The 26,168-nt window shown below is 43.0% G+C and overlaps 1 protein-coding gene across 1 annotated transcript in view; it reads left to right on the top strand.

Annotated features, from left to right (window-relative positions):
• Positions 1-23,102, top strand: part of LOC138261234 (actin, cytoplasmic 1-like) — a 33,643-nt gene extending 10,541 nt beyond the window's left edge. The window contains exons 2-6 of the mRNA XM_069209998.1: positions 3,800-3,928; positions 12,225-12,464; positions 14,811-15,249; positions 17,526-17,707; positions 22,465-23,102. Coding sequence (XP_069066099.1) covers positions 3,806-3,928; positions 12,225-12,464; positions 14,811-15,249; positions 17,526-17,707; positions 22,465-22,608 — 1,128 coding nt within the window. The 5' untranslated portion in view covers positions 3,800-3,805 and the 3' untranslated portion in view covers positions 22,609-23,102. The remainder of the gene's footprint in view (positions 1-3,799; positions 3,929-12,224; positions 12,465-14,810; positions 15,250-17,525; positions 17,708-22,464) is intronic.
• Positions 23,103-26,168: the final 3,066 nt, after the last annotated feature.

Here is a 26,168-nt window from a genome sequence, read left to right as displayed (position 1 = left end):
ACAAATTTTCTTACTTTGGTTCAACTTTTGACATTACCCAGGATTGATGGTGAAAATGTGGCACTAGCTGGCCGGCTTAAGTGCTCATGGCCCACCTGACAGCTTCATGCAGTGAGTCAGCTTATTGCATTAACAAGCCATCGTGATTAGTTCACAAAATAAGTAAAGGCTCTGCACTGGTAGATACCAGTGCTTAATTTGTGCTTGTTGTTTCCGGTGCTGAGCACCAGCACTTATTTTTTAGGGCCGGGGCTTATTCCTCTGCCTCGAGTATTTGCTACGATCAAACGACACATACAGGAAAGACGGAGGAAGGGAAAAACGAAAAAGCATCTCAAAGGACGAAAGTAGAAAGCTGCAAGAGTGAGCTGAAGGGGCAGGGAGTGACTTTATGTGGATTGAAGAGCCCAGAGATGGCTTCAGGATTACGCCGCCTCAGTATTCCGTGTTCACATATTTAATTGCAGCAGTCGTGTTTAAGAGGAGGGCTTTGTGCACCAGCACCTTTGTATTTACAAATTAAGCACTGGTAGATACTAAAGCCCCAATTGCCTTAAAATATTTGTCTTATTTAGATACTTGATGCACAAACTGTCTTAAAATGGTTGCCTTATTTTTAACATGTGTATTATTTTTAAATACCTGATAACTCACCATCTTCATGCTCTTCATTCAATTAGTACAAAAGACAACAATAAAAATAAAATAAATCATGCACACAATACAAGTTTCTTTTGTCAGACTGCTCCTGCTAAAAAACAAGTCAGATGTGCACGTCAGACAAAAGCTGAAAATAAAACAAAGCAGGTCAAAATTGTTTGAAACGCTTGCTGGAAAGGAAGGGGAAAATTAAAGACTTACAAAGTTTGTTTTATAAAAGGGACAAAGCATGATAAAGTGCAATGTGTCCTCGGTGGAAACATGATTACATCCACAGCTTAATTTGTTAAAAATAAAAAAAAAGTACCAAGGCCCTCGTCAGGAGGCCAGTGCAGGGTGCACTACCCTTTGCCCCTTCCAGCACTGCCAATGTCATAACAACAGAAGGACTGACCATCACAATCCTACTAGTGTGACAGTTCAGACTATTCTTTGTCCCTAAAGCCATTAGAATGGCCTGGGTAGCAGGCATTAGTCGTTGTTAATGTATGTTTAATTAATAAACACCTATTGTGCTCATTTCTAAACTAGACAGACAGCGCTACCATGTGGCAGACTATCAGGAGCGCCGGTGTTGACAATTAAGTGCTGGTGCTGAGCACCAGAAACCATCGGCTCAAATTAAGCACTGTACACATCTACATGGAACAAAATCGGGGTCAAACAAGCTTCCACATGGAATGGCCAACTGGTGGTGGAATACATTAAGTCTACATCGGATCAAAAGAAATCGATGATAGTGTGACATACCAAAGGTTAGGTAAGGCTCCATTGGAAAAGTAGATTGTAACAGTACATAAGCTCTAATGGAAGGTTTCACCATTTCAATGTATTCTCTCTCCTTTACTTTGCAAACGTTAAATTCTGCCTTAGTCCATGCAACATCCCTACCCACTATGGAATCTGGACTGTTAAAAATGTCAGGCCATCTCAATTTGGTGAAACACACTATAACATAATTTCACCAAGCTATATTAGAAGCTCGATCAGGGGCCAAACAATCCTTTAATATAAGGTGATTAAGGCTCTTTTCTGGTGTCAACCAAACAGACAGAGAAAGTAACAAAGGACACATCTGCAATATATCGGTCAAAAAAACAATCTCAAGATCCTCATGAATAATACAGGATGAGGAGCAACAGTCCAAAGCTAAAGGTTGAAAAAGCAGATGAAATTTTGGCTAAAGGAAATCATGAGCTGGTCCCCAAAAACTTTACATTTTTTAAAACAAAAATAAGCAAAATCATTGACTGTGTGGTTTTAGTAATTTCACTACATCTCTCTTCACCAGATATTTGGCTTATTACAAAAGGAGATCTTGGATTTTATGAAAGCTGATTAGAAAATTCTTTCCACATTGCCCTCGTTACCAGTGTCCCATTAACCTAGATTTGTTCTATGTACAGAAGGTACCTGCAGAATCAGGATTACAAGTTTATTGGCAACACTACGTTGCTGATCTCCTTCCCGTACGCATTCAGACAAATCACCAAGAAAACACTTGGCGAAATGTGAAGGGGAAGAAAGTCCCAGTGTGAGTGTAAATTTCACATTGGTGATGGTTACATTTTGAGTACCAAGGTATTCAGGTGCCTCATAACTTCATATCGCCATCATATAGTTGTCCCTGGTGTAGGACTACCACATTGGTATCCCAGGTAAACCAGTAGTGAGACTCGTAGTAAGAAATTACCAGAACTCAGAGACTAACAACCTCATTGAATTATTCACGAGTAACAACGATTCATAAATTAAAACGTGCTCCTTCTCTGAAAAGAATGAGAGTAGGGAACAGTTTTGCAACTGAAGACCACTCACAGTTAAGTCTTTCCTGAGATTCCTGCAGTCACATATAATAGAATGAACAGTCATCTACTTTTTCAGTTAGAAGAGGCCTGCACCTTCAAGCAAGTCAATACAACACTTGCGGTAGAGAACATTAATGAAATTGTCTATGCGGGAATATGTTGTAAGTCACAGTTTCTTGAGCGAAGCTAGCTACTTGGTCCATTGAAATGCGATGACACTACAGTAAGGACATACTGGGAAATAGAATTGATATATTCGAGTCAATTCCTAGGAAAATACATAAAGGCAGAGTAATGAATGTGATTTACCTTACCATCACAACTCCCTATGCTTCTATTCCACACCTAACATTTACATGAGAAACAAGTTGAAATTCTTTGGGATGATATGGTGTGACTAGCCAAAAAGTCAGCCCTCAACAAAGTTTGTAGAGGATCTCCTTCATGTCACGCAGGGAACGCCGATTTGCGACCCAAAGTGGGTAGCTATGGAGTTACAGGAACAAAGTGTGGTGGGGTGAAGGGAGGATCACTTTCAGAAGGGTGGATGGAAGATTGGATCATCATCATCATGCAAGGGAGGATAAGGCGCAGTCACATAAGGATTATTCATGTGGGAAACTTGTGAGGGAGGGTGTGGTGAGCAAGAGGTAGAAGCAACCCAAAAAAGTATAAGTGGCATAAGGAGGGGAGGAAATGGAATGGAATGGAATTAACATTCAACAATGCAAAGAGGATGAATGGGAGGAACATCGGCCACAGATGGTAAACTGGGGAATTTGGATGATGAACAGCAACACAAGAGGAACCAGGCTCGCAAGAGGTGTGACACATGGAAAACTCAACCAAAGGATAGAAAGAGAATCAGTCACACAAAAGAGGAATAAATGGGGGATTGCATTCACCTTAGTTTAGGTATATTTGGAAATGTTCCATTTTTATCCAGCTTTTCAAAACTGTGTTTGGGAAAGACCCCCACCCCTCCAATACAAAGATGCTCTAGTGAGTTGGGTCTGGTAACAGAGATAAAGAGAAACTTAATTTAGCTTTGGTAGTAAAGTTCTGATCTGGATTCGGTATGAATATAAACGTACCACTAGGGATTATATTTTCTCTTATTATCGAACATATTTGAAGAATTCTGTTTCGAACTTTGTGCAGCTCTGCCTGCACTTCCTACAGAGTGCAGAAACAATTCACAAGTAGTATATTAGGGGACATAAGGTGTAATATATATGTTGAAAATGAGTTAATGGCATTCTACTCTCCAGCTCCCCCTGTATTTCAAGTATTTGTGACACTAACAATATTCATGCCTCTTCTTTCCATAGTTCACCATGGAGGATGATATTGCTGCACTGGTTATCGACAATGGATCTGGTATGTGCAAGGCCGGCTTTGCTGGAGATGATGCTCCACGTGCCGTCTTTCCATCCATCGTGGGACGCCCAAGACACCAGGTAAGTGACCCATAATTTACAAGAACTGCTTGGTATAGGATAGCTGCTTTCTTTGACTTTCCTTTCTTGATATTCCAGTTAAGAGCTACAAGTATAAACTATTTAAAATCACAGAAGTATGATTTAGGTTCTTTAACAGGTAAATACTAATAAAGTGCATTTGTGGTACCAATCAAACATTTTCATAAAAAGCATGCAAACACACTGACCCTCATTCATTCTCATTATTTATGTATCAATTTTTAGCTTCATTTGTTATAATTTACAAAAAACAGTCAGTCAGTCGAAAGCTTTATTCGATCAATGATCATCAAAGCAGTACATAATCAATATCATCGTAGAATATAAAATATAAAATATAAAATACAATTTCATCCTAGAATCATAATACCACATAAAAACACCACCTAAGAGTATAAAATACAAATCTATCCTAAAATCATGATGCCAAGTAAAAAGGCCGCCTCCACTGACCCAACTAAAAAGGAAAGACTCATCCATCAGATCTTTTGCTAATATAAAAGTTCCTTATGCGCCATGCTGACAGTTTAAGTATTTACTAACGGAATATATTAACATTTTAGTGGAATCACTTTTTAAGATCCCCAGTGCTAATGCACATTCCCTTATTCCCATTTCCCGACATGGATCACGGATCCACTTGGACCTAGGAATTATATATGCAGGACAAAAAAACATAAAGTGCTCCACTGATTCAGAAGTGTTACCACACACAGGACAAATATCATTGGTTACATTTGTATCCCATTTGCGCTCCATGGTCTTCAATGGTAATGTCCCAAATCGAAATCTAGCATATATGCTTTTGCCTAGGATGTCTGGTATAATATCTAGATAAGATTCAAACTTTGGGTACCATTTGATGTCAATAAATAAATTGGTTAAACGGCCGCATGTTTTATGGTTGATAACATCGTTCCTCAAATAAGACCAATATACACGCTTCAGTACTTTGAGATGGATTTTCTCAAGTTTGTGAGGGTTCTCCCAGTAATCTCCCAACCCCAATGTCTTGAACCAGATGGATACATGCTTGACCCATGGAATGGAAGCTGAATTGGTACATATTAACAAGTCTAGGAGTGAGGCCTTGTAGATGTCTAGTTCAGGGACGGTCCATAGCCTTATCCAATACAGCAAAGGTCTTAGATTTATCAGGTCGGCTATCCGTTTTATGCCCAAATCTAAAAACAAGGGAATCAGTGGGGTACTAGAGGGACAAGCACAAAGGGCCCTTGCGAAGCTGTTCTCCCCGATGGTTAGCCTGTTGGTATCAGAAAATCCCCATACTTCCGCACCATACACAGCAGCTCCCTGAGCCTTTGCTACATAGATCTTAATAGCTGGGGAGACCGTTTTTGTGATGGTACTCCTATAAAAACGCAAAATGGATGCTGCATTGTGCTGAAGGAGGCCAGTGCTTTTATTGATCTGTTCTTCCCAATGTAAGTTATCGTTTAGCCTTACTTCAAGGTAATCTATAGAACTGACCTTAACCAGGGGATCACCGTCTAAATTGATGGTGCACTTCTTCCGCTTCCCAGAACGCAAGACCATTAGCTTCGTTTTCTTGGGATTTAGCTCTAATCCATAATCCCGACAGAATGCACTAAATCTGTCAATAAGGATTTGCAAGCCCATGGGGGTCTTTGAAATTAAGAGCGAATCGTCTGCAAAGAGAAGTATAGGGATTTTTTGGGTCCCTAAAGTGGGGGCATCGCTCTGGCATGCCATCATAACCTGAACCACCTCGTTGATAAAAAAAGAAAACAAGAGCGGTGCCAGAACGCATTCCTGACGAACACCCCTATTAATGGGGATTTTATCGGTCAGTTCGCCTAGGTTGCCCCAATGAACTTGTGCATAAGTTTCTTCATGCAGGCGCTTTAATAGGAAGACTAAATTGCCAGGGACCCCTATTCTGTATAAGACTACCCAGAACTTCTCCCTTGGAACCAGGTCGAAGGCTGATTTCAAATCAACAAAAGCAACATAAAGGGGCTGTTTTGCGAGGACAGTGTGTTTCCAATACAGCACGGCCAGCCTGAAGACCTGGTCCACTGTACTAATTCGGGGTCGAAAACCTGCCTGGAGGGGAGATAATACCTTATGTTCCTTGGCCCATTGCATTAGTCTGCCAAGAAGTTGTTTGGCAAAAATCTTTTGCAAATTATCTATGAGACTAATCGGCCTATAATTTACTGGTAAATTTACGTTACCCCTTTTATAAATAGGAATAATCTCAGCACCCTCCAAAGTTGCAGGGATCTGCCTCCCTTCAGAAATTTTAATGGAAAGTGCATTGATATACCAGACCCATATGGAGGGTTCTGATCTATAAAGATCCCCTGGAATCTTATCAGGTCCTGGAGCTTTGCCAGATTTTAACGAACAAATTGCCTCAGCGGTTTCTTCTATGGAGAAACTAATGGGGACCTCAGTATCTAGGAGACCCCCTTCCAATAAGACAGATGGGGGTTCTGTGTCTTGCAGGGAGCCAGAGTCTTCTCTCATGCCATGGTTAATAGGAGCCTCAGGAGTATCGATTTTGTCATAGAGGGATGAAAAATGATCCACTCAACTTTCTGGTTGGATGTGGTTCATTATGCTGGTTCTTCCCCCTTTCTCTCTTTTAGCTAAGAGTTCCCAGAATAAGCTATTGTTGTTGGATTCAGTTGCATCCAACAACTCCTGCCAGATTGAGTCCTCCCAAGTTTTTTTAGCTCTTGAAATGGACTCCTTATATATACGTCTGGCTTGCTGAATCTCCCCTGGGGACCCTTTCATAATGGCATTTTTTACCCCTGACTTAGCCCTGAAGCATGATTCATCAAACCAGGTGTTGTTGATCGAGGTCCCTCCTTGTAGACTTGCCCCAGTCTTCCTATAAAAAATGTCCTGAAGTTTAACAACCATGTTTTCATGAATACGAAGAATAGGAATATCATTAGGGTCATGATCATGATAGGGTGGCAAATTATCTAAAAAGGATGAATAAATTGCATGCAACAAATCGGCCATCTGACCTTCATGGATGAATTCTTCACAATAGGAGTAGGGACCATAGAAGCTAGGTTGTTAGCGGATCTACAAAATACATCCCCAGAAATAGACAATAGCAGCGGATAATGGTCACTCTCACTTCTAAGATCCACTTTCATGTCTCTAAGCTGAGGCCACAGTCTTACATCGACTAAGAAGTAATCAATTACACTTGTACATATGCCTCGTTTGAAGGTAGGTGCAATATCCGGGTCAGAGGGCGTGCGGGCATTACAGGCCCTAAGACCGTGCTTCAAACAAAGTGAGGCCAACTGGGCTGCTACGCGAGTACAAAGACAGAAGCGATCAGAATTCAATTGCACAATCCCCCATATTTGATCCTCCTCCATAGTTAGGCCACTAAGTAGCACCAATGGTTCAAAGGTACAGTTTACGTCCCCAGCTATAATCAAATAAGATGTAGTTTGAATGGTATCTAAGAACTCGAGGAGCTGGATTAGGGTCTGAGATTCTGCCCCGCGTGAAACAGTTCGAGCATAGACATTAATGAGGGTTATATTAAAATTCTGATGGAATGATATTTGCAGCCCCATCAAATCAACACCGTCAAAGTGTAGGATCTTATAGTCACATTGTAGTCTTTTGTTCAAAAGAATTAACAACCCCCTTTTGCACGACATGACCCTTTTTCAGATGGTTGGGCGGGAACATTGAAGGAAAGAAACCCATCGATGGTGATCCTGTCCTCGGCCCAAGTTTCTTAGAAGAGGCATATATCTTGGGTATTTACATATGAACACCAGTCCATGTCATCCAGTTTCCTCCCAATACCAGCTAAGGTCCATGACAATATTGATAATCCACCAATAGCAACAGGCATAACTCTAGTTGACTGTGGGGCATCCTCTGGAGTTAACTCATTGGTAGAGCTGGAAGGTAGCTCCTCTAGTTTGCCCCCACTAAGAGCTTCTTGAGATGTGGGCAGTCATACAGGCTTAAACAAGGTGGGATCAACATACCCACGTGAATTACTTGTAGGGTTATGGGACATTTGTACATTTACTGTGGCCTGTGGTGCATCAACCATTCCAAACTCTAAATCGATGCCTCCCCTTTTTCTTTTGACCCAGAGTGGGCGAGTACGGATCTCAAATGCAATGAGATGATCAATCAGAGTCTTATCGTAGAACGCAATAGAAATTATATCATGATTGAACTCCGGGGGGCTCAGCCGTTTGGCATTTGAAATGTCCGGGCGTATAACCGATAGGCAGCCTCGTTGATTCCGAAGCCATTGGATGGCTTTATTAATCCTGGACTCGTGGTCCTCTTTAACTCCTTGCGGCAACCTGGGGACATTGTTAAAAAAAGAGTGTTGGACCCGTGCTTATAACTTTGTTTTTTTGCCAACATACTAGAGCCGATAGGGGCTCTCTGGGGAGAAAGAGGACCAATGGGTTCAGAAATGGATACAAGTGACCCTCTAGAATTCGAAAAGGGACAACCCCCAGCACGTCTAGGGTTATCAGATTCTTTACACCTTCCAAATCCCTGCAGGTTTGGGGGAGGCAAAGGGCAACCAGTAGGGGCAACGCAGTTTGTCATAGCGGCCCTCTCAGAAGGGATACATTTGTTGCCCAGCTGATCGTGTGTAGATTTGTCTACAGAAAGAGTCAGCTTCACGCCCATATCGCCTCTATGTACCCTTTTCTTTGAAAGAGGATTAACTTGTACTCCATGCGCCATCTTTGGTTGCGAAAACCAATCTGTCATTGAGGGTTCACCTTTTCCCCTTTTCTCACTTAAGCGACATATGCATCCGGACGGGTTTGCTAATCTTTCTTGAACAAGTTGGTCAATTGCTCCACCATACCCTTAACTTCATCTACTCTCTGCAAGATGAGAGACGTATTAATTTCGGAAGGAGGGTGGGCCAATAGGGAGTAGGTAGTTGGGATAGGTGGAGGATTAAAGATCCTAGGGTCTAAAGCTTCTATCGAAGAGACATGCGTCCTAGGTGAAACGACCTCCTCAGTTAATGGCTGAAACCGGTTTTTGCATGGAATGTTTGGGATCACATTAATCACAGGACTTTACGGAATGGGAACAATAAGCATACGTGCTTCCTCTTCTCTTTGGAATATACTTTGTTTAGAGGTACAATCCTTAACTGCGTCCTTTGCTCCACTAAATGGGGAGGGGGGGGGGAGGTGGTCACATTAAATAAGACCCCTCCTCCATTGGGTGAAGAATCGGGATCTGGGTCTTTGCCCTTGTTCTTCTTTAAAAAATCTTGGATCCTCCTAGGTTGTGACGGGACCTTCTTGATGCCCACTGTAGAATTTAACATTGCCTCCACCTCCTCAAACAGATGGTCTATCTCCTCAAAAGGTTTGTAGCCACAGCCTTTAGACTTACTGGCTGGCTTCATGAGGCGTTTTTTATGTTTTTTGCATTCAAGCCGGGACTCCGGCAAATCAACAGCCTTCCTTTTCCCCATAGAAGCTAAAATTAAATAGCTTCCCAAATGTACAAAAAGTTTGAGCACTTACTCGGTCACGGAGTGCAGAAATAAAGAGACGGGGCCCAGCCCAGCCTCAGTCGGTCAAAGACGGGCGTAGCCGGGCCCGTTTAAGGCAGCTTCAGCGTGGTGGGCGGGTCGGGAGCTGCGTCCTGTTCCCCCGGCAACTCTGGTCAATATCATGCGTCCCGCGAGGGGCACGCATTTAAGGCAGCTTCAGCGTGGTGGGCGGGACGGGAGCTGCGTCCTGTTCCCCCGGAAACTCTGGTCAATATCCCGCGTCCCGCAAGGGGCGCACGTTTAAGGCAGCTTCAGCGTGGTGGGCGGGTCGGGAGCTGCGTCCTGTTCTCCCGGCAACTCTGGTCAAAAAACAGTCCTAAAGTGCTTTCATAGAGGCATGAATGTTATGGCCATCACAGAAAAAATCCATATCCCACCAGTCTTGACTGGTTTAAACTATGGTTCGATTCCATATAGTTGCCTGATTTGGCTTTTCAATGTGAAGTTGCGTGGTGAGTTACAATGGGTACTATGACGAACCTGTAGTCAGAAATGTGGTGGTCAACAGAACCTATTCCTTGCTGGAGGAGGAGGGAGTGGTAAGCCTGTATAGCAGTTTGTCCCCGTATGCTTACATAAATAGGTTGCCTTTGTCATATTAGACTATTATAGAATTTGTTCCTCAGCAAAGTGTTCTGTGCTTAGGTTATTATTCTGATTTTTCATTTTATCTTATGCTGATAGATTTGTATGGAATGACTAGATCTATTATTTCAGATGGGCAGGCACTTTATGATGTTAAGATGCATAGCAAAGACTAAGCCAGATTAAGATACTGATGGACGAGTTACTCCATCACAAAGGTGGTGGAGATCCTGTCGAATGAAATAAAAATCCCATTATATCCTATGGGATTCATATTTTGGCGGAAAGGATATCCGTCACCGTTGTGACAGAGTAACTCGCCAGCCAATATCTAAATCAGGCCCAAAGTATAGAACATAAATTAATGTCATAAGAGTTCACAAACTAATCAACCCTGGTGGTTCACAGGGGAAGGGAGGTCACTCCACCATGCATACCTGATGGGAGGATGTTGGTTATCGACATGGATTGACTACCTCGGAGATGGAGGTGTCCATCCCACAAGTATGTAAGGAGGCAATGAACAGCTTGTGAACGGTCCATTTATGACTTGCAGTTACGTTTCTGCTATCTGTCACTCTTGGACATAGGTTTTAAAGGCTTACGTTTTGAGTTTGGTCTCTGTCTTTGGTACCAATTCTCTCTAATTGTGGAATACCGAGTACTCTTATGGGCACTAGACGTTTGTCTGAACTTTGCCTAGAAGTGACAGGTGTGTGTTGTCTTGGGTATAAATGTCACTCTCTCTAGTTATGTATGTTACATGGAATAGGAGTTAGGTTGATAATATTCCGCCTCTGTAATAAATGTGTCACTCTGGTTAGTCCTTGACATCCACTATTTTTGATGTCTACTGTTTGAGAGCCAGTTTAAACTGAATAATAAAAATCCATAGCACCAAAAAATAATCCAATTTTTTTTTAAAATTTTTAAATAAAAGTTAGTCAGACAAAAACGAATGCCAACAAAAAATGAAAACATAGTAATCACAAACCAAAGGCAATAGTTGTTAAACAGGAAAGGTAAAAATTACCTTTTTCGAGCACATCAAAAAGTGAGGACATTAGTAGAAAAAGGACATCCCCCATAACTCGTTTTAGCACTGAACAGCAGAATATGAAACACTTTGGCTTAAAAATTCGGCTTGCTGTTTCAATGGCATGTCCGAATGTAAGAAGTCCTTACTACAGTTAAAGACAGAGCTCTATCAATTTCACTTTTTTCAGACAGTCAAGGAGGCCACTTTAAGACATATCCTTACCAATCCCTACAAAAAACCATTCAAGTGAATTCAGTAATGAGGGAAATCACTTCAATTTACTAAAACTTGCAGTAAAGTGAAAATGTATGTTTAGAAAGAGCTAGAACGCCATCTATATGGGTTCAGCTATTAAAAAGCTGTTAATGCTGCAATGGTTTAAGAATGCGGTGCGGTAGCCAAATGGGCCGGTTAAAAATGAAACTCCTTCACAGTGTAATTCTGCATGTAGCTCGCTGGCAAGCAGTCCCTCCAAACTGAGTTGGTATGGAAAGCATTATTTCATTTTACTAAGTGGATATCTTGGATTCCATTGACAGTGACTGTGAAGGAACTGTGCAGTAGGATCAAGGGGAAAAATAGAAGATAGTCATTTGCCAGCTAAGGTTTTGTATTTTAATCTGTCTTCAGGCAACTGGCTGTCTTCTGGCACTTTTGCCAATGCCTGTGGAACTGGAGTATATTGAGACATCTATCCTAAATATGTACTATGTACAGGGAAGGGTACAGAGAGAGAGAGCAAGAGAGAGATAGATAGAAAAAGAAAGCTACTGGTGGAGAGAGAGAGAGAGAGAGAGAGAAAGCGATCAGAAGAATCCCAATGTTTGACTATTAACAAGAGTTGTGTTCCAACTTGAGATAATTACAGTTGACAACTTGAGCTTTGTTTCGAATGTCCATCTTCCTTCGGAAGAGAAACCCTGTGCTTATGGTTATGTATTTTGATGTCTTTCAATGGTTTCTCAAAATACATATTTATATTTTTAATAAACTTTAGATATTTAAATTAATTGTGAATACATATAAAATGGTTGCTTTCATGCCATTGCCTCTTCTCCTCTTTTTAGGGCGTGATGGTTGGTATGGGCCAGAAAGACAGCTACGTTGGTGATGAAGCCCAGAGCAAAAGGGGCATCCTTTCTTTGAGATATCCTATTGAACATGGTATTGTGGGTAACTGGGATGATATGGAGAAGATTTGGCATCATACCTTCTACAATGAGCTCCGCGTTGCCCCGGAGGAACACCCGGTCCTGCTGACAGAAGCACCAATGAACCCTAAACTAAACAGAGAAAGGATGACACAGGTGTGTTAATCCACAACCACACCCCGAGAAATCGTAACCATCGAAAAAAAATTATTACTTCTGTACATTTTATTTCTCTTACTCAGTTTTCATAATATTATCATTTCATTGTCTATGTCCCTTTGAAAATCTACTTTCATTGAATGAATCACTGGTTCACACTTAAGTTCATCAAATCAAATCTGTGGTTTGAGAAGTCAAGAAATCCAGCTCCTCGATAAGAAGCTTACTGGGAAAAAAGGAACAGCTTTGTTGTCTGGTGTTTAGATTATTTTGCTAAAACAGATACATCATTCAGTTTTAGTTTCATTTCACCAAGAATATGTAAGTCGCTGCATAGAAACAAATCAGACTTATGAATTTTATGGCCTGGATACAATCTTTAATTTTATTAGGTACTCTCTTTGACACTTAGGGAAAGCAGAAAACAATAAAAATAATTTCAGTAATGCTCGGAGTTCAAGGTTTTAATCCGTCCCTAATTCCAGTAAAACAACGTGTTAACATTCTTCCATACCTTTACTTTGAATTTTTTTTCCACCAAATTAAACAAACAGCACCATTACTAAGGAAAACCTGCTTGAGATACTACTCTCACTCACCAATAGGTGGAGGGGTTTCATTCTTTGAGTTCTGTGCAACCAAAGCTAAGGTGATCAATGAGCGAAAAGAGATAACGCTTGTGTCAAGAAACTGCCCTTGAACACTGCATAGACTTTCCAGGCAGAGTCCACGGAAGGATGGCAAAGCCAAAATCAAACCAAACTATTCAACCTTTGCATATCTTTTGAAATGGTACTCATATAAACATAACTGACTCAAAACTTCAGAAGCTTTAGATTTGCATCATGAATTCAGTTTAAATGTTTTCTTTCCAACAAGAGCCTATATTAGGAACCATTTTGCCAACAGATATATTTACAACTGCATATCCTCAGGAAACCTCCTTCTTAACCATTGTTATAAACAACAAACAATTCAGGAAGGTAGCAAAATTGCAGTCATTGATCAAAAATTACAAAAAATCAAAATACACCATCTAAAACTAAGAGAAAGTTTTACAGTTCATAAAATACATAAAGATTTCTATTATAGTCATCCCGGCATCCTACCATTTCTTAAATACTCTGATAATGTTAGCGTAAACCCCCAGAATATTCCAAAATGGAGTTAATCCATGATATCCGAGAAACTGTAATTCTCGAGATGTACCCTGTCAAATCTGTCAAAAGTAATGCGCCTGATTTAGTGTTTGGTGGCAGCCCGCTGTCCGCCAGGTTGGTGGACTACTGCCTGCCATATCTAGAGATCACTGCCAGCACAGTGCTGATCTCTGGGCCTTCAGAGGAACCACCGCTATGGTGATTTCTCTAAAAGCATTGCAAGTTTGATGCACAGTGGTCGTATTTCAAATGGCTACGAAGCAAACTTATTTCTGTTTCAAAAACAAACTCAGAAACAGGAATTTATTACTGAAAAACAAAACACTAATTACCCCTACACCTTAAGAGGTTCTTACAGACTGTGCGTGTCATTTTCCATTGTTTTATTTTCCAGACCATCAACTTTTTCCAGGCAGTGACCAACAAAAAAAAGTGGATCACTTTTCGCACTTAATAGGGCAGGAGCTCCCATGTCCTTACCCCGACAGCCTCTAATGGTATAGGTGGTGGAATGATACTCCACCAGGTCTGTAGTGAAGTACTCTGTCCACCAAAGTCTATGTCAAGCGCATTGAGGATTATGGAACATAAATAAAAAAACAAAGCATATGATGCCATCATTATTTCCAAACATGAAAATTCAAAGTTCAGATTTGTACTAAAAACCAAAGCGCACTCCAACATGTGGAAAGAGGATAACCTTACTGCTACATCTCTCTTATTTACGTTTACCATATTGTAACAGGTTTTTACAGTATTAGTTTCAGACTGAGGTAGAAAATATTTTTGGGAAATCATAAAAAAAACTGTGTAAATGAAGGGTTTTGTGGCACGTTTATTCCCATGACATATTCATCATCTTTGAAATTCTGGGGTACTGTGCAAATAACTTTCTCATAATAATTAAGATGTTGCTCCCTGGGATATTACGACCTCCCATCCACAATAAGTTTACCACCTGTGATTGACTGCATTAGGACTGCATTTTATTTCCTCTCTAGTGGCCAAAAGATTTGCATTTATATGTATGATGTTTCTAGAAATGCTAAAAACAGTGTTAGTACTAGTTCAAATAGTTAATGAAATAACAGGGTTTTCTGATGGTTAACACAACCATTATCTGTCAAGTAACATTTGCACCATTCTTTTTCTCCAATTGCATTGTACTACTTTTCTTTCTCAGATCATGTTTGAGACCTTCAACACACCAGCTATGTATATTAGCATCCAGGCTGTGCTGTCGTTGTATGCCTCTGGTCGTACCACTGGTATTGTGATGGATTCTGGTGATGGTGTCACCCACACAGTGCCCATCTATGAAGGTTACGCCCTGCCTCATGCCATCCTGCGTCTTGACTTGGCTGGTCGTGACCTGACGGACTACCTCATAAAGATCTTGACAGAGAGGAGCTACTCCTTTGTTACCACAGCTGAAAGGGAAATTGTGCGTGACATTAAAGAGAAGCTCTGTTATGTTGCTTTGGACTTTGATCAGGAAATGATGACTGCTGCCTCCTCATCCTCACTAGAGAAAAGTTATGAGCTACCAGATGGTCAGGTGATCACTATTGGCAATGAACGGTTCAGGGGCCCAGAGGCGCTTTTCCAGCCATCCTTCCTGGGTGAGTCAATATCAATGTTCTTGGTATTATTTGATAATGTGGCTGCAAGATTCATCATGGAACTTTTGCTCTGCATTGTGGGATCATCATTAATATTCTTAAATAGTGAATATCAGCATCATCGTGCAGGATTCTTGAACATTTTTTTCGGTAGATTTGTCTACATGCTAGGGAGAGTGTGGTGGTCACAGTGCAAAAAGATAGGCTCCATTATGACAGAAGGAATGAGGGGCGTTATCAGAGGAATGGTGGGAAATGAGGATGGCTGAACAGCGGAGGCAGATGCTGTGGACACACAGTGCCCATGGCTGATACACCTCCCTGTCCAACTGGGGGTTCACAGCTCTAGCACCAGACTCCAACACACAATATGTTCATCAAATTGCAAGTGCTCACCATCAACAAGCGAGACAAGAACATGATACATGGTTCAGCCCCGGCCTGTTGTCCTGCATACGATCCTCAGTCTGCTCACCGTACTTCCCTCACATGTTTGTGTCTTCAGACTTTTTCTGGGAAACCTCTTTCTAGCCGACTGATTGCCTACTTAAGCACCAACCGCTAAAGATGAGCCTGCTACAGCCTTTCCTTCTTGCCTCTACCTACCTTTTCCAGCTAGCCATTCTGCCTTAATTATACATTATCTAAAGTTTCCCATTTACATTTTGTCTACACTACTACAAAGGCTACCTTTTCCAATATGTCCCTGCAAACCCCTAACTTCCTGTCTTTTATAACCTTTGCCTACCAGTTGCACTAACTTTTTGTCTAGTGATCCGATCCTTTGTCTGAAGTCCTGTCTAATGCCTCTATCCTAAATTTCCTTTGTGACCCTTTCTCTACCTTCTTCCTGGTGTTTGCTGCACACTGCCTGCCGCACTGTCTCTCTGCTTCCCACTTCCTCAGAGTAAAGGATGTGGGAATAGTTGCAGCTATTGTAACCCTTGGCGATGCAGACATCACACGATGGGCACTGATGTTTCAAACCTCCCCGATCTCATTCCCACATTACATATGGCTGATGATGAACGGTGGGGGATTGGGTTGTAGGGTGTCAAGTTCAAAAATGCCTTTGGGACTACGTTCTACAAGGCACCCGGCAAGGAACCAGTCTTACATTCTAAAAGGTGGGATTTCCCTTTCACATCCCCACGGCTCTGCTCATCCTACTTTAAGTGATATTTTAAGTAACGTTCCACCAAGCAAAATGACAAATCCCTGCACCTTACATAACACAATCTCACCTCGCCTAGCACAGAGATGTGGTTCAGTCTGCACCTTTCACATACACAGTTCACAGCACCTAATAAAAAGGATCTGTTCTTTTTTTTTTTTTTTGGTTGTGATTAAAAACCCTACCCACCTAATAAGGGAGTACCCCCAGTGCTTTTTTAAATAAAATAATACATGCTGATGCCCCAAGCACTGCTTGGACACCCATGGCTTGTGCTATAAAATGTCAGAGAGTGAGTAGCAAAAATGTGCAGTCCTGATTTTACCGCAGGCCTCTTTAATTCCCTGCAAGCCACTCCCTGCCCAGTGACCTCACTCTGACAGGTGTCTGCTTTCTCCCTTGGTGATGGACTTTCTGTATTTTTCTTCCTCCATCTTTTTGTTATGTTTGTTTTCCCTTCTGTTGGTCTCGATAAATGTCTGATGTGGAGAAATAAGTGCTGGTCTCCAAAAATAAGTGCTGGTGTCCCCCACCGGCAACCACTGGCTCAAAGTAAGCACTGAGTACCCATGTTGCCGGGATTAATTGAGTCTAGAAGGGATAGAGCCAAGGCACTCCAATTACAGCTTATGCAGATGATACTCTACTCTTTTTCTTAAAAAGAAAAAATCCTACTATATCCCATCTTGGAAGATATCGCATCTTGAGCTGGTATTTGCGATCTTAAAATGATTATTAACACATCTAAAGGGTCTCTGTGTGATATAGGTCTGAAATTGCATGGATAAAGCCTAGTTATAAAATATGCTATAACACTGTTGAAAACTTTAAAACTCAATATCTAATATATGTTGGTGAGGGAATATCATGTTCTTGAGAGTGAGAATGGTTATTGTTTTCTTTAGGGAAGAATTGGCACTCATGAAAAAGATGGAGTAAATTATATTCAAATGACATTGATTTGTACATAATATGCTATTAAATGTGGTGCCAGAATTCCAGTTATTATTTCATGCTGAAAAGTAATTTAACGGTGACAGTTAATTGTTTTCTGTTGTGGTGCACTATGTCCTTTGCTGACCTGTCCATTCATTCCTGGCAGGAATGGAAGTGAGTGGAATCCATGAGACTACTTTCATATCCATCAAGAAATGTGATCTTGATATTCGTAAGGACCTGTTTGCTAACATTGTGCTATCAGGAGGTACCACCATGTACCCGGGCATGGCTGACAGAATGCAGATGGAAATCACAAGCCTTTCCCCGTCAACAATGAAGATTAAGGTAATTTCCAGTGACAGTACCTCATGCTGAAAAATTGGAACCACTGTAATGAACAGGATTTGAGGCTAATATACTGTGCAGGTAACTTTCGGCTTGAAGTCATGCTTATCTCAGACACTCCGATTACTAATACGAATATGGACTATCAAACTGCAGTCCCCTAAACCTATGAGCCGTAGAAGGAGAGCTAAAGGCATGTAAGATTGAATTGATAAACAGTTTTTGCTTAATGTGAATCTCCACCATCAAGGTTCTCCGAGTTCTTGACAAATGAAAACAGATTAGAAGAATACCTAACATCATACACAGAGGAAAACACTACAATTTTCAGGCAATTCAATAAGCACTGATTCAAAATCACCGCAGTATACTTAACAGCCTAATTTAGAGGTTAGTAGACGGGTTACTCTGTTACAATTGTGATGGATATACCCTCCACGTATCACAATTCCCATAGGATACAATGGGGTCATAATATGGCAGATGGGATATATGTCACATTTGTGACAGAGTAAACCCATCTGCCAAACTCTAAATCAGGCCCTAACTCATCAAATATTCTATGAACTTGTGCAACCAAATGGCCATTGATTCCCTCAGGAAATCAAACCCTAACTTGGAAGCCCACTGAATATTGTGTAATCTCACCTATCAAATTAAAAACATGCCCATGTTCCTAGCTCAATATTGAAGAGAAGTCCATAAAACGTATGATTCTATGGGAAGATGTTGAAAGTGATGGCATATGTATTGCATTTTACACAGCGGTCTTTGATTTTAAAATTCTTGCTGTAAATGCAGTCATTGTAATTCCCCTTAAAATGCGATGCTCTGATAAAATCTAAGCCCCCTATAATAGGTCCCTGTTTTTGACAGCAAGAAGAGGAAGCAGTGCTCTCAATAGCTTTCAACAATTTGGATTATTCATAAATCAGATAGGACAGAACAAAGGAATGAACAATTTCCTTAAAATCAATGAAAGCTGATTAGAAAAAGTACATTCAGTGCCAAGTGGAGTAAAACAATTTTAGAAGAGCAAGCACAATAAATTAATCAGGTTTCAAAAGCTGCACCAGACAAAACTCACTGTCTCACATTTGAAACTAATTCTCATCTACTGAGGCAGACAAAGTTTTTTTATTGGAAGTATAAAGCCTCAAATAAATTCTGTGGAGTTAAGTGTAAAGAAGTGTGCATTCACTCAGGTTTCAGATCAGCTGAGTGGGATCCGGGCACCTATGACACAGATGTATGTCTCTGCCGTCTGGATGCTGATGAATTGAGGTGTCTTATGAATGAAATACAATTGGTAATGAGACAGACCACTTCAGAAGCCCAAATAAATTATCATGATCTTTCAACCTGCTACACGGGCATTAAAAGGTATCATAACTGGAAGTCCAAGATGCTCACGGATTCTGATTTCCCACCAATCATTATTTATGACATTTGTCTATAGGATGAAACACTGTCCATAGACCACTTGCCATCAACACCATAAAACTAGCTTCTCACTCCACTTGGACCGTGTAGGGCCAGAATGCCATTAAAAGTGCTTCTGTCTGACATGCCCAATTTCTGGGTGCTCAAAATACTGCTGATAATACTCACCATGCATCTAACTAGGATGCTTCACATTTTCCTCAATTGCAAGGTAGGCATTTTCCGCATCACATTCCCAATCCCCCAGATCTTACAGAGACCTCATTTACACTGACTTCAGTTTCGTTTACCATTGGAAAATGAATGATATAAGATGCTTGATTCAAACATGCACCTGGCATAATTAACAAATAAGGTAGGCCAGCATCGTATGTGCTTAAACAAAATGTTTAGCAGCTCGTGTACTGGATAGGTAACTATCATGCAGTGATTGTGAACACATACAGAGAGCCCTTCACTCCCAGGACGGTCCCAAAAGCTTAAGCAACCTAAGTAAATTAAAGGATGCTATACAAGCGAGAGTCAGGCAGGACTATAGTGGGGAAGTGTAGAAAGAGGAGGACTGGGTGGTGCAGGAATTACCAGTCAGTAATGGGACCATTACCACTCTATCAATCCTGTCCTTGAATCATGGACAAAACTAGTGGACAAATACCAATATTTGATTGACAAACAAGCATAATACATGGTCCCTCAATTTAATATTCCGCCCCATCTCTCTTCTACCTTTCCCAGCCAAGGTAATAGAAAAGACCGTCAACAAACAGCTGACCACCTTCCTGGAAGACAACAACCTGCTCGACCCTTCACAAACCGGATTCCGAACCAACCACAGCACGGAAACCGCCCTCATCTCAGTCACAGACGACATCAGAACCCTGATGGACAACGGTGAAACAGTCGCCCTCATTCTCCTCGACCTCTCGGCTGCCTTTGACACCGTCTGTCACCGCACCCTAATCACCCGCCTACGCTCCACCGGGATCCAAGGCCAGGCCCTGGACTGGATCGCCTCCTTCCTCGCTAACCGCTCCCAAAGAGTTTACCTCCCTCCGTTTCGCTCAGAACCCACCAAGATCATCTGCGGCGTACCTCAAGGCTCATCGCTCAGCCCGACACTCTTCAATGTCTACATGAGCCCCCTCGCCGACATCGTACGCAAGCACGACATCATCATCACCTCCTACGCCGACGACACCCAACTTGTACTCTCCCTCACCAAGGACCCCGCCAGCGCCAAGACCAACCTACAAGAGGGTATGAAGGACGTCGCAGATTGGATGAGGCTCAGCCGCCTAAAGCTGAACTCTGAAAAAACGGAAGTCCTCATCCTCGGCAACACCCCGTCCGCCTGGGACGACTCCTGGTGGCCCACGGCCCTCGGCACCGCACCGACCCCCGCAGACCACGCCCGCAACCTCGGCTTCATCTTGGACCCTCTTCTCACCATGACCAAGCAAGTCAACGCCGTGTCCTCCGCCTGCTTCCTCACTCTCCGCATGCTCCGCAAGATCTTCCGCTGGATCCCCGCCGACACCAGAAAAACCGTGACCCACGCCCTTGTCACGAGTCGCCTGGACTACGGCAACACCCTCTACGCCGGGACCACCGCCAAACTCCAAAACCGCCTGCAACGCATCCAAAACGCCTCGGCCCGCCTCATCCTCGACGTACCCCGCAACAGCCACATCTCCGCACACCTGAGACACCTGCATTGGCTCCCAGTCAGCAAAAGGATCACCTTCCGTCTTCTCACCCACGCACACAAAGCCCTCCACAACAAGGGACCGGAATACCTCAACAGACGCCTCAGCTTCTACGTCCCCACCCGCCCCCTCCGCTCCGCTGGCCTCGCACTTGCTGCCGTCCCTCGCACCCGCCGCTCCACGGCGGGTGGGAGATCTTTCTCCTTCCTGGCGGCCAAGACCTGGAACTCCCTCCCCACCAGCCTCAGGACCACCCAGGACCACTCCGCTTTCCGGAGACTCCTAAAGACTTGGCTGTTCGAGCAGCGATAACCCCCCCTTTCCCCCCTAGCGCCTTGAGACCCGCACGGGTGAGTAGCGCGCTTTACAAATGCTAATGATTTGATTTGATTTGATTTGAATATTAGCATGACGAATAGCACCAATGTAATCATTATGAAACGGTCCCAACAAAAAAGTATTATGTTATTTGGGTTTGAACGGGAAAGGCTTGGTACCAGCACTACAGATCTCTGCATGTGAAACACTTTGAATCGCCATCCAACCATCATTCTCAGTGGAAGAGGTGCCTAGAAAAGAATATCTTCTATTAAGCAGAGGTCTAACACGTGTGAACCAAATTTAGGGTCTCAATGTTAATTTCACCCATTGAACCCACTTAAATTGATGTCTCTGAATGTGGACACATGTTTAAAATGTGACTCAAAATTGGGAACCCATTGCTAACAGAAGGCCAGTTTTCATACCATTTGTGGTGCAGCAAATGAACTGCGTTTACAGGTCTGGGCATGTAACATTTATTGCACATTTCACAAGAGGCTGAAACTGTAACACTTCAGGTCCAATTCCCTACAAAATGTAGAAGTTTTCTTATGACTGAGTGGTTTCTACTTTCTGTGCCTTTAGTGCAAAAATGTGAACACTGAATTTGTTTTGACTTTTACGAATCTCCCCAGAATACATACTTTGCTTGGTGTTGTCAGTAGAATTGACCAGATACATCTTATTTGAATTGTATCTCCGTTTTTCCACTGGACCTATTTATTAAGAGGTGCTAAATGATCTGAGAGCTCCCACACCATCCTATTTATCAACATGAATCAAATTAGCAAATGTATATATTTATCATGCAAAAATAATATTGCTGAAATTACAAATTCAGGTTTGAAAATATGCATTGAGGGGCAGCCATAAACCAGTTGCCCAATTCTACATTTTTAGTTTTTTTGCTTCTTGCGTCTAGACACACCTCCCAAATCCATGCGCTCTGCACAGAACATCACATATAGGCTTAGTCTCTGCTTGCGCTGGCAACAAATGCTTTAAGATTGCAACTCCTCTAAGTATAAATGATGATGGGGAAAAGATTAAAGGATGAGTATAGCAAACGTTTATCATTAGTAGGAAAAGTACTCCCCTGTGATAGCAGATGATGTCTCATGGAAGACCCGAGTACATCTTTATATTTGCAACTACCTGTAGCTATTCAAGATATAGAACACTATCTGAAAATGCTGTCTCCGTCACTCTGTAGCAAAGATTGTTGGTACACACACACACACACACACACACACACATATGTATAATTATTCTGTCTTTCTTACACAGATCATTGCTCCACCTGAACGTAAGTACTCTGTCTGGATCGGTGGCTCCATCCTGGCCTCCCTGTCCACCTTCCAGCAGATGTGGATCAGCAAGCAGGAGTACGATGAGTCTGGCCCTTCCATCGTCCACCGCAAATGCTTCTAAGTGGACCACCATAATTTGTGGAGAAATAACCATCAAAGCAATCACAGATGAGGCTTTATATTTTTATACTTTGTACTTTTTACCCAGATTCGACATTAAAAACATTGGAGGGCATTAGAAAAAAGAGATGATGGTACTCTACTGGTGTAAAGAGCTGCTCCATATAAATCTTTTGTACAACCATGTGTTTCTAAAATAACAATTACTTCATTATACCAGTGTTCCTAGTTTTAGAATGCCTTTTTATCCCTAAGAAAAGATACCAGATGTACCCATTGGCAGTCAATGTTCGTGTTTGCACAAGTGTTTTTGGCATTCCTTGGTATGTGTAGCCTAAAAGGCTTTTGTCCTAAATGTAGAAACGGTACTGCGGTTCTTGTAAACACTGTATTTCCCAATAACTGTGGTACGTGCAATCTGAAAAAGCCGTGAAGCATTATTTTCGCAAACAAGAGAAGTAAACCAGATAAAATAAAAGTGCATATTGTAAACAAGTGTGATCTTGTGTGGATATTTCAAATGTACAGGTTTCAAAAACCTATTTGATAGAAATATGCAAAGTTATTTTTCACAGAACATAAGTACACTCCACAAAGTCCTTGATTCTTAGTGCATTGCAAAATAATTTTCACTGCAAGATAAAAATAATTTTATGTTAATGACACCCAGCAATGATGGGACAGGTTAGCAGATTTTTGGCGCAGGTTTACTTTTTGCAAAATGAACGGCCAGAAGTCATGATTGTCATGCAAAAACGTGGCAAAGCGTAAAGCTTTACAATATAGTGCTTTGCAAAAGATGGAAATAAAACTACGCACACCTAAATGACCTAGTAGAGTTGAAATATGAAAATGCTGTTTCTTAAACATTTTAACAATTGCATTAGTACCCCTATGCATATATTTTGCTTGCTAGGTATCTGGAACAACAATCTCACAGTCTCTTAGAGTATGAAGGCCACCTCCTACCCCCCTCCTCTGCCCCGTCCCCTCCTCAGCGCCTGAGGCCCTCACGGGTGAGTAGTGCGCATTACAAATCCCTGATTGATTGATTGACCATAGCAGTGGACTTCAAACTTTTTAAAGCCGTGCACCCCGAGTGGGAAAACAAAAATCATCAATCACACAATCAATCAATCATAAGATTTATAGAGCGCACTAATCACCAGTTAGGGTCTCAAGGCGCCGGGAGGGGAAGCTACTGGTCGTATTGCCATGTCTTTAGGTGTTTCCTGAAGGTTAGGAGGTCTTGGGTCTGGCAAAGGTGGAGCGGTAGGGAGTTCCAAGTCTTGGCGGCCCGGTGGGAGAAGGATCTTCCTCCGGTGGTGGTGCGGCGGATGCAGGGAACAGAGGTGAGGGCGAGGCTGGCAGAGCGAAGGTTGTGGGTGAGGGAATGGAAGGTGAGTCTTTCATTGAGGTAGGTTGGGCCTGTGTTCTGGAGGGCCTTGTATGCGTGGACGAGGAGTTTGAAGGTGATCCTCTTTGCTATTGGTAGCCAGTGTAAGCCTTTGAGGTGGGGGTGATGTGGTGGCGGCGAGGGACGTCCTGAATGAGTCGGGTGGATGCGTTCTGGATTCTTTGCAACTTTGTTTGGAGTTTGGTTGTTGTACCTGCATATAGGGCGTTTCCGTAGTCCAGTCGGCTGCTGACCAGGGTGTGGGTGACAGTTTTCCTGGTTTCGACGGGAATCCACTTGAAGATTTTCCAGAGCATGCAGAGGGTGTTTTTAGCAAGAAGAGGAGATGGCGTTGACCTGCTGAGTCATGCTGAGTGTGGAATCCAGGATGAATCCCAGGTTGCGTGCGTGGGTGGTGGTGCTGATCCTAGGGAGGTGGGCCACCAGGAGTCGTTCCATGCTGAGGGGTTTGCTCCGAAGATGAGGATCTCTATCTTGTCTGTGTTTAGTTAGAGGCGGCTTGCTTCCATCCAGCTGGCGATGGCTTGGAGTCCATTGTGGAGGTTGTTTTTTGCAGCTGTAGGGTCTTTTGTGAGGGAGAGGGTTAGCTGAGTGTCGTCTGCATAGGAAATTATCTTGATGTGGTGTATTCGTGCGATGTTGGCTAGGGGGGCCATGTACATGTTGAAAAGCGTGGGGCTGAGAGATGAGCCTTGCGGGACGCTGCAGCTGATACTGGAGGCTTCTGATATGAATGGTGGAAGACGGACTCTCTGGGTTCTGCCTGTAAGGAATGATGAGATCCAGTCGCGGATTCCGGTGTTATGGAGGCGTGTGTGGAGAGTGGGGTGACAGACCGTGTCGAAGGCTGCGGAGAGGTCCAGGACGATGAGTGCTGCTGTTTCTCCTTTGTCAAGCATGGTCGTGATGTCGTCTGTGGCAGCGAGGAGTGCAGTCTCGGTGCTGTGGTGTTTGCGGAATCTGGATTGGGAGGTGTTGAGAGCCTTGCTGTCTTCCAGGAATCAGGATAGCTGTCTGTTCACGATTTTCTCGATTACTTTGGCTGGGAATGGGAGGAGGGAGATTGGTCGGTAGCTCTTCGGGTCATCTGGGTCTGCCTTGGGTTTATTCAGCAGGGTGTTGACTTCTGCGTGTTTCCAGCTTTCTGGGAAGGTGGCTGACTTGAAGGAGCTGTTGATGGTGTTGCAGAGGTGGGGAGCGATGATGATATTTGCATTATTGAAGATATGGTGAGGGCAGGGGTCTGATGGTGATCCGGAGTGGATGGAGGCCATGGTGATGGCGGTGTCTTCTTTGTTGACGGGGGTCCAGTTGTGGAGGAGGTGGATGTCGCTTGGGTTCGTGGGTGTTTGTAGTCAGCTGGTGAGTCGGGGGGTTGAAGCTGTTGTGGATTTCTTCTATCTTTCGAGGGAAGTGGGTTGCGAGTGAGTTGCATAACTCCTGTGATGGCGGTGGTTCGTTGGAGCAAGTCTTGGGAGCAGAGAGCTCTTTGATGATGCCGAAGAGCTCTTTACTGTTGTGAGCGCTGGTGTCAATGCGTTTTTTGAAGTGGGTCCTTTTGGTGGTGCAGATCAGTTGGTGATGTTTGCGTATGGCATCCTTGAATGCAATGTGGTTGGAGTTGGTAGGTTCACGGCGCCAGGTTTTTTCCAGTCTTCAACATAGCCGTTTGGATTCCTGTAGGTCTGGGATGAACCATCTGGCCTTGATTCTGTGGAGGGTGTTTGGAGGTTTTGTGACCGGTGCAAGAGTGTTGGCGCAGTCCTCTATCCAGCGGTTCAGGTTGATGGCGGCTGTGTTGGGTTCGTAGTCTCAGGGGGTAGGTCCTGGGCGAGTGTGGAAATCAGTTGATCCATCGATACTTTTCTCCAGTTGCGTCGGGGGGGTTCTGTGCGGTGGTGGTGGGTGACTGGCTTCTGGTAGGAGAAGTGGATGCATTGGTGGCCTGTCCAGCTGAGTTTGGTGGTGTGGCTGATATAGATGTGGTTGCTGGCTTAGAAGACGGGGTCGAGTGTGTGGCCGGCAGAGTGGGTGGGTGAGCTTACCAGTTGCCTGAGGCCGAGGTTGGCGAGGTTGTCCAGTAGGTTGGTGGTGTTGGCGTTGTTGTTGTTTTCTAGGTGAAAGTTCAGATCGCCGAGGAGGAT

The sequence above is a fragment of the Pleurodeles waltl genome, chromosome 10 (genome assembly GCF_031143425.1).
Source record: "Pleurodeles waltl isolate 20211129_DDA chromosome 10, aPleWal1.hap1.20221129, whole genome shotgun sequence".
NCBI lineage: Eukaryota > Metazoa > Chordata > Amphibia > Caudata > Salamandridae > Pleurodeles > Pleurodeles waltl.
This window is presented reverse-complemented; position numbering and strand designations above follow the sequence as displayed.